The 9,460-nt window shown below is 45.0% G+C and overlaps 1 protein-coding gene across 1 annotated transcript; it reads left to right on the plus strand.

Annotated features, from left to right (window-relative positions):
* The first annotated feature begins 356 nt into the window (after positions 1–356).
* Positions 357–8,615, plus strand: LOC125943536 (uncharacterized). Its single transcript, XM_049662903.1, has 2 exons — positions 357–613; positions 8,482–8,615. Exons 1-2 carry the CDS (start codon positions 379–381, stop codon positions 8,613–8,615), a joined length of 369 nt encoding a protein of 122 aa, XP_049518860.1. The 5' UTR covers positions 357–378.
* The last annotated feature ends 845 nt before the right edge of the window (positions 8,616–9,460 follow it).

The following is a 9,460-nucleotide window of genomic DNA, read 5'->3' on the forward strand; positions in this document are numbered from 1 at the left end:
CATTGCCGGCCGCGCGGCGTGCAGTGTCTGAAAGCACGACAGTGAGCTGGTCACGTCACGTATGGCGGGCCGGGTCACGCAAGCGAGTCGAACACGACACTCGCGTATTGTCGTGCCGAGAGTGTTCCGGTAGAAGGAGCACAGAGGGTAACTGGCCTCCGAAGGGGCGTCGCTTTGTCGATGTCATATCCCGTGTAATGCTGTCACGCGTGACGACGTCCTCGGGCTCTCTCGTTCTGCGTGTCTTCTTGCACGGTCTATGGGTGCTCGGCATCGAATGTGGTGCCCCCTTGAGGGGCACATCGAAACAGAAGTGTTACTGCAACAAGACAGCGGCAAGCAAGCCGAAAGGGAGACTCGTTGAGACGGACGGGTGAGATGGTATTGCTGGCCGCGGCTTGGCTTGCGCTGGCGTCTCGACTGCTGGCACAGTTGGGGCCCCTGGAGTTGACCGTCGAAGTGCTGCCAAGCTTACGAGTAGTATCGCACGGCACCAAGCTGGGCCTGGGTTTCCCATTCGAGTTCATTCTCGCCACTTCAGAGGACATGGAGCACATCAAAAGTTCCTGCCATAACCACGCATCTGCTGCAGAAACTCCGACAAAGTCAGCAGGTAAGTGGGAGGATTGGGGTAGAGTCATGTAGAAGTTAAGAATTACTAGCTTTGAAACCTTAACAAGATTTACAATTACTAGCTGAAAATTTGCGCCTGGAGAGTTTTATACTGCGTTCAGACGACAAAATTTAGTGGCACTCTTAGCAAGCGCACTTCGATATCACCACGACGAAAGCGACTTCGGCGGCCCTATGCTGGACGGGAAACTAAAGGGTCATTTGAATTCATGACCAAGTTGATCGGCAAGACAGCTGCCATATTACATATTTATAGGCAACATTTTCCGAATACCAATAGCATCAGTATTCACACTAAAGGATACCAGATGGCATTGCATCCAACACACGAGCAAAACGCATCGGGGCTGGCAGTGCTCGTAGTTTCGAAGTGTCGGCACCTAGAAAACAATATCAATTTTATTGGCAGAGAAGGAATAGCTGTTTCCAAAAGTGTAAAAGCGAATGACATTTTAAATAACAAAACAATAGTGTGGATACCACACAAATCTGTGAATCGGTGGTAAACGATGTTTCTCTGATGCTTACTGAAATGTCTTCACTGCACTTCTGGGTCAATCCATGCCAATATTGCCAGGTATTAAGCTTCACCCCGTCCGATTTCGTTAAAAGAATGTAATTTGTGTTGTCACAGTGACGAGTAATTCCGTACGTACCTTTCGTTCAGAAAAATTTTGTTCGCTTTCAAGCCATTCTCTTTTTTTTTATTCGCGGATACGGCGAAAACAAATTTAAATTAATTTTTTTATTGCTATCAAATTTTCGGAAAGATTGACGAAGCAATGGTTTGTTGAGATGACATTTGCTGTCCGTTTTGTTAATTTTTTGTTTCCACCGCTTAGAAAAAGGGTAAAATTGATAAAATTTTATATTCTTTATAATAATTTTGTTCTCTACAAAGTTCGAAACATTTTTTCGTGAGGCAAAAGGCAAACAATCCCCAAAAAGATTTCGTGGCTGGAGAACAAAGAAACGTGCACAGACATGCTTAAAATCAGAAAAGATAGGGCCGTCTCTTAAATTTAGGCGCAAATTGCGCAAAGAAGTACTTCCAGTAAAAATATAAAACCTCGCGCTCTCGTGAGTCACAAAAATGAAGATTTATTCCGAACATGTATATAATGCTACTAAATTATTTAAAGCGCCAAACAGACGACACAAGAAGAGACACGGACGAGCGCTTACTAACAACTGATGTTTTATTGAAAGAAACACACAATATATAGGCATATCTGGCGGCGTAACTCACACGTTGTCGAAATTCACATGGTAACCAGGCAAAAAGGCGATAAATAGATTGTAAACGATGATGAAACTCGAATAAAAGATGACATATGCGACAAAAACACGTGGTGTATAGAGCCACAAGACCATAAAAGATAATGGTTAAGCGATACACAAAACAGCGCTGTAACCCCATCAGAAAGCTAACGATTAAGACTTTTTTTTCCCAGCGCATGCAGGCGGCGCATCAACGTGCTTAGTTCTAACCAAGGGCTTCTAAAAATGACAGTTCACTTGTATACAATATTTTTGACGGTTCGCTGACGCACTCCAGGCCCTTCCTTTTAATGTGGAAGGCTTCCTTCAGCTCACGGGCAACGCTGTCTCGACTTCTCTCCAGGACAATGCTATCTCTTAGGCGAGGCTTGCACCCGCACTCTTTGCAATGGATGGCCAAATTGGATCCAGTCCCTTTCTCTAGTGAGCGTTCATGCTCTTTTAGTCGTTCATTCAAACATCGCCCCGTTTGTCCAATGTAAACCTTTTGGCATGAGAGTGGAATTTGATAAACCGTGGTAAGACCCGTGGTCATACCATACTCTCACCGTGTAGCTCACAACCTGAAGAAGGTCGCGAGTAAATTCAAAGTCCCGGTAGTTTTTTCAGCCCCTTCAAAACTTGCTAAATTGTGCGCTCGTGTCAACAACCAAGATACAAAACGCACGACCTGCGGCACCCAGCATACCGATCCACTTGTCAGTTGCAAGGAAGGGGTGGTTTATCAAATTCCACTCTCATGCCAAAAGGTTTACATTGGACAAACGGGGCGATGTTTGAATGAACGACTAAAAGAGCATGAACGCTCACTAGAGAAAGGGACTGGATCCAATTTGGCCATCCATTGCAAAGAGTGCGGGTGCAAGCCTCGCCTAAGAGATAGCATTGTCCTGGAGAGAAATAGAGACAGCGTTGCCCGTGAGCTGAAGGAAGCCTTCCACATTAAAAGGAAGGGCCTGGAGTTCGTCAGCGAACCGTCAAAAATATTGTATACAAGTGAACTGCCATTTTTAGAAGCCCTTGGTTAGAACTAAGCACGTTGATGCGCCGCCTGCATGCGCTGGAAAAAAAAAGTCTTAATCGTTAGCTTTCTAATGGGGTTACAGCGCTGTTTTGTGTATCGCTTAACCATTATCTTTTATGGTCTTGTGGCTCTATACACCACGTGTTTTTGTCGCATATGTCATCTTTTATTCGAGTTTCATCATCGTTTACAATCTATTTATCGCCTTTTGGCCTGGGTACCATGTGAATTTCGACAACGTGTGAGTTACGCCGCCAGATATGCCTATATATTGTGTGTTTCTTTCAATAAAACATCAGTTGTTAGTAAGCGCTCGTCCGTGTCTCTTCTTGTGTCGTCTGTTTGGCGCTTTAAATAATTTAGTAACATGCACCAACTAGCCCAACAAAAAGTTCTGCATGTATATAATGGCTGGAGCGCGACAGAGAAGAACGGTGAGGCGATAAACACATTTGAACCGTTCCATCGCGTTGCCACAATGCGCTCTGGAGCTCCTTGGGCCTCGTCACAACACCTTCTAAACTACTGAATTTTTCCGTGAGCCCCCCGCTAAAACCTTGCAGAAATTGCAGCGCTTAGGTAGAGCTGGTAGAATAGAATCGATGCAGTAACGAAACGAGTCAATACACGCCTCGCCACTCCTCGCTCGTGGCTCCTCGCATAATTGAGGGTAGCGCGGGTGAGGGAAAGCAGGTGGAAGAAAGCGAGGAAACACTGCTATCAGACACGGCAGCAGTTGCGAACAAACGACATATATTTAAAACCAATTCGGTACGTTCCTGATAATTCTGAAAAATATGCACCAGGCAAATTTGTCATGCGGAGAACTTAACGCCGCATTAAAGCACTGCAGCGTCTAGACGACACTACGAAAACGGCCGGCGATCAAATCAACACTTCCTTAACCACCGCATGAGTTTTGTGGTTTTGGCGTTGATAGAGGTCGGGGTTCAATCCCCATCACGGCAGCCACATTTCGACGAGGGCCAAATGCACTGTGATTGTACTTTGTGTACTTTGATTTAGGTGCGCGATAAAAAATCATAGGTGTATGCTGTAGCATACGCGCTTACTAATTGTTTTCTAAAACAATTTTAGCAAGAAGGTATAAATATACACGAATAAATAGCCAATCACGCTAGGTAACTCTGCGATTAAAATAATAACCAGAGCAGGTACACCAGTTTTGGGTGTACTCCTCCCTCCATTGTACTGTGCCATTCTTTCCAAGGACATAGGATAGAGCGAAGTCAATCTCTACTTAGAATAGTCATTGAATACGCCTACTAAGAGCCCACAGGCAGAAAACACTACAGAAGTACGAGTAGTAATATATATTGGTACCTTCGAACGTCTACCCTCCTTTTTGGCTTCAGAATGGTTCCAGCAAAACAGCTTATTACTGATTTTGCGCAGTCGAAAAGGCGGTTTCGCGTTCACTCGCACTTCACGACGAAACGGTGACAAGTTACTAAGGAAACTATGTACGGTGGCGGTATCTGTGACGGGTTTCCTCAACTGTGTGGCTGAAATGGTTTAAAAAAAGCTTGAGCGCTGCCCTGTCCTTGAAATCCTGCTGTCCTTTCCGTTAAGACCTCTTTATGTACCACGGTGCGGCGTGCACGCATGCGCTCAGCGCAAACTCTACCGTTTGTGCGCGCAACGCTCATAGCATTAGTGGGAGGCAGAAAGCTGCCTCGACTCTGCTGCAGAGGCGATTCAGTGCAGCGTGATGAAGTGCACTGTAGGCTCCGTCGACAAGTTGGCGACGCCATGCCACGCCAACATGTCGTTCTTGTGTATTTAGAACACCGTCGGAGTATCTTCACCGCGTAGCTAGACTTTGCTATCGCTCTTAATGCTTGGTTCCCTTCCAGCGGAGCTGTATGTTTTTTTAGGAGTTAACTTGTTTTTATGAGCATTTTGCTGCACATCGTTCAGCCGTCCTTGGCAAGCACTTTGGTATGTACACTGTCCAACTATGCCGAAAGAATTTGGGAAATAGGCGAGGAGCACAGTTATTGTGCTTTGTGAACGTCTCTCGAGAAATATAAAGGTTTTATGTATATTTGTCTACTAATTTGCATATCCATGAAAATTTTCATATCAATGGAAATATCAATTACCTCAATGCCAAGCACAAAACGAGTTGCACGCAGAATTGCCGCGCGAATGGTCGCTCGAGGCATTTTGCGTGTATTCGTGGGCTTCTTTCACGCTCGAAAAAACACATTTACGCACTGAGAAACAGAAAGCTGTATCGGGAGTTTTTAATGCTGCTCTACAATTTTCTCATTGACAATTTGACAATTAGGACAGTACTTCTCGAGTTAGAAAATTAATTACAATAGGTAATTAAAGTTCAGTAGCGAAAATATTACTGACGGCTACTCCACGGCACTGGAAACAATACGCACTAGATTTGCTTCGCGTAACGCCGTTCCTCTTTTTTTAAATCGTGCTGCTTGATAGCTGGGACACCCTGTATATATATATATATATATATATATATATATATATGTTGCACTATAGATGAGACTGAGTGGCACCCGTCGGCTCTACTCAGCGCCCAGTTAAATATTATATAACCTTAGCGCGACGTTTACCGCTTATACCAGTGCATACACACAGCAACTAAGCAAGAACGCTAAATCGCTTATAGTGTGCGCGCACACAACGTTCATAGCAGCAGCGGCAGGGAGACCGCTGCCCTTACTCCGCCACATAGGCGATTGAGCATTGCGTAGATGGCGCGTCCACTTGGTTTCATTGTTTCTTTCTAGCCAAACGCTCGACCAGTCTCTAGAGACCCTTGAAGGACATATTCGCACTGGTGATTGCCAGAGATACCACGACCGACTGCAACTGCCAACCAAGCAGCGACTCACGGCCACCGATGTTCAAACCGGCACGCACTACCTGGCACCCGCCAGTCAGAAATGTCTCGCTATTGAGGCCGTTCACATCTACTCGTACCGCTATCCGCATGAAAAATGAGCGTCAGCGTAACATATGTGCTCTTTCTGCGCATATTGAGAAGCGTCGCGACTGTAGTCACGTGACTTAAACATCGAGCAGTGAGCGACTGACCCAGTACAGTAACCTTTCGAACAAAGCTACCATTTGCGACCGGTCGCTATGTGACCAACTTATTCGTGCAACCTCTTCGAGTCGCCGGTATGATGAATCCCTAAGCCTCCACGCACGAGCCGCGCATGCGTCATCAGCGGGACAGTATGACAACGGTGGCGGCGGCGGTGTTAATGCGTTTTCATCGTCGTCGTATTATTGCTATCGCTTTAAAATACTCCTACCCGTGGCCCTAAATTTAACGTGCTGAGCCAGTAGGAACAGAGCGCATTCAATTCCTCTGAGGCCTACTATTGATGAAATGATTCATTTGCCTCACATTCTCTGGTATCCTAAAGCTTTTGAACGTCTTCGCAATAAAAAAATAGCAGAAAAGCTGTCTTTTATCCTGCCGGGGCTTAAAATACAAGTTGTTCTTATTGCGTTCATTAAGAGAAGCAGTGCTATTTCCACTAAACTCGTTTTTTTTTCGTTTTTTACAGGACAAAAGTAAAAAAAAAACAATAATAGTAACAGCTTAAATAGAACACAGTTTGTGAGAAATATTCCAATGAGAGAGAAACCTTGATTTATTGTTTCGTTTGCTTCTGTTTGGTAATTTTCTCCGATAATTCTTTTAGGCAACTGGTTAAAATAAAAAGCAACATAACATTAACGACACTTTTACCATAGTTCATGTACGTACATACGCAGTAACTTATTAATGTATGTTTTTTAGCACTTTATGTTTGCTCTGTGCTGCTTTGTGGCGACGAGAAAAAAATTGCGAAGAAGTATCACTTGCACAAATAGAGTGGAAAAGGATTCAACACATGCAATATCCTTTCTGGCGCTATTTTCTGATCAATTGTAAGCTCATACAACTAATACTGTACCGTGCAGTACATTTTCGCGTGCATTATACTCGCAGATATTTTATGTAGTAGCTTATCCACTCAACCTACATTCGTTTATGCGCAGGAACCATAAACTGATATACCATATCGGAGCACAGTCTGGCCAAGAGCCTTAAAGCTTACCTACGCAACTTAAGAGGGTATTAAATTTCGGTGTATATACCTGGCGCAACTACCATTCGTAAACGTTTCATTACGTGGCCAGTGTGAACATACCGCAAAGCACGGTGGTGAAAATAAAGTCCGAGGTACTTAACAAAAGCGGATAAGGGTAGAGACCTATTTGAACACCCAAACACTGAGAACCATGCAGGTAAATTTTATTATATGTTACGCAGCACTTTTATCTCGGCAGGAGAGACTTTCCCCTTCCTCACAAGAAGTTAAATAGAGCGCAGGCATTGAGCCTCAGATTATTGCAAACAGGCTCGTATCCCAGCCCGGCTTTATTACACAAGCTTTATCCCGACACTTATGCCAGTAGTTCTTGCAGGCACTGTAAGGACTTCGCTAGCTTAGACCATATGCTCTGGCGTTGCCCCTCGTTACGAGGCACGGAACAAATAAACGAGGACAAGTGGCTCTCCGCTATCAAGAGCCCCGATGCCGGGGCGCAACTATGGGCTCTCCAGAGGGCCCACGATGCGGCGGTCGGGCATGGCCTGACTGTCCCAACGTGGGAGCGGCCCGCTGCGCGCTGAGTCGCGTACCTCAGGACATTCATTAAAGTTTTACATCCATCCATCCATGTAGGTAAATGAACAGATCTAGGCTCACAGTATTAGGGGCATTAATGAAACATATCATCATAGTGTTTTCTTTGTTTAAACATATTTGGTTTGTCTTTAACCAATCAAACACAAGTTTCGTATCTTTTCGAATCAATTTTAAAGTAATTTAAACTGATTTATAGTTTTTAGCCCTTGCCATGAAGGCGTGTTACTCGGTTACATGTTCTTTTTTGCAATTAGTGCCGAGGACAAGTCTGTCTCGGACACGTGTTTGGGTGCTCTATTTAGGTGCGAATAACAGGCCGGGCTGGTCTAATCTGGAAGTTCTGGCGAGTTCCCTCTTCAGCCGCTACGGGACCTACACAGACCGTTCGTCTATAGGTTCGACCGGTAGATGCTTTAAAAATGGCGGCTGTGACTCACGTGTAGCCATGCCTGTCACGAAATCACGGCTTTCATTTGACTGAGTCATCAAGCTCTGAAGATAATTTACTTCAGCGTGAAAGCATTGGCAGCGTTCTCGATGCAATAGACACATCCAGTGACTCGGATGTCACCGACTGTGTCGATAGTTCTGGTGGAGTGCAGCAATGAACGAAGTTAGATTAACGGAACGTTCACCAGTGCCTAAATTTGTGTATTTAAAGATACATGTTGTGAGTTTGAAGAGTATAATGCACAGCTAAAGAAAAAAAAAGCTGTATTACGTGTGCCACCAGTAGATTCAGAGGCGATGCTTATTCAATCATGATCATCACTCTTGCTATTGTTGTCATCCTCAAATGAGGCGCAGCCTAACTGCACTAAATTTCCCCGTTTATTCCAGGACACCCGTCTCCCGGCTTACATGGAGAACCATGGTCACACCATGAACCACTTCACCAGGGTTCACGGGCGAGAACACTAGTCAACAACCGGAAGTCAACTAACGCTTCCGGAACGCGTAACACCCGCAGCTAAACATTCGCCTTCAAGCACGACGCGGACGCCTGCCAAACACTATGCCATCTAAAGAAGATCGACAAGCCGGCCATCGCGGGCAATGCGAAATCTCCGTCGGAGTCATCATAGATTCCAGGACTGCATCCGCACAGCTACGGGAGAGATAACTACCTAGCCTCTATATCTCAAGATTTGCAGTAAATGATGTAAGCTGCTTGCCTCAACACAAGAATCAAGAAGACGAACTAGGCCAAGAGTTTATGGGACAGGCTCGAAGAATTCCTTGCATACAAGAATGAGATAAAGGACATCTTACATGGCCTCATGGGGGAGAAGCGGAGGGGGGTAGCAATGAAGTTATTGATGACTGTAACTGAGCTGGATGGTACCAATTCAGGGGGAAAACGGCACAAGAAAAACGGGATAAGCAAGGACTGACAGAACAGGGCCGGTATTTTGTAGCGATGCATTTACGGTAATAATGCCATTTCGCGCTTATCACGCTTTGTCAGTGGTCAGAGCGACGGTCCGCTCGCGTTATCAACGGGATCAGCCGGCCGTGAGGGGTGGATGACATCACTAGTATAGAATACGTCATAAGGCATCGCCACAATATCGCGGCCCAGAGCACGTCCAGTGTGGTCTTTTTATGTCGTTTCTCTTATGCTATTTTCTACCATGAAGTTACTGATAGCACTGCGCAAGAGTAAGAAATAGTTTTGTTGGTAAATATGTTTTCGAATCAACAAAAAATTGTGGCATGCATTTAGGCACCGGATGAAAGCGAGCGTTGATTCAGTTTCCGCGACTATTGTGCTACTGGTGGTTGCTGTGCTCAATAAAATGTGTTCAAATTGCATAAA

Source organism: Dermacentor silvarum, chromosome 2 (assembly GCF_013339745.2).
Source record: "Dermacentor silvarum isolate Dsil-2018 chromosome 2, BIME_Dsil_1.4, whole genome shotgun sequence".
Classification (NCBI taxonomy): domain Eukaryota; kingdom Metazoa; phylum Arthropoda; class Arachnida; order Ixodida; family Ixodidae; genus Dermacentor; species Dermacentor silvarum.

Bases quoted from the DNA above. Each gene is read 5' to 3' on its own strand.
- LOC125943536 (XM_049662903.1), top strand. From the start codon at position 379: ATGGTATTGCTGGCCGCGGCTTGGCTTGCGCTGGCGTCTCGACTGCTG. The intron at 614-8,481 runs GTAAGTGGGAGG...CGTTTATTCCAG, and splicing joins AACTCCGACAAAGTCAGCAG to GACACCCGTCTCCCGGCTTA.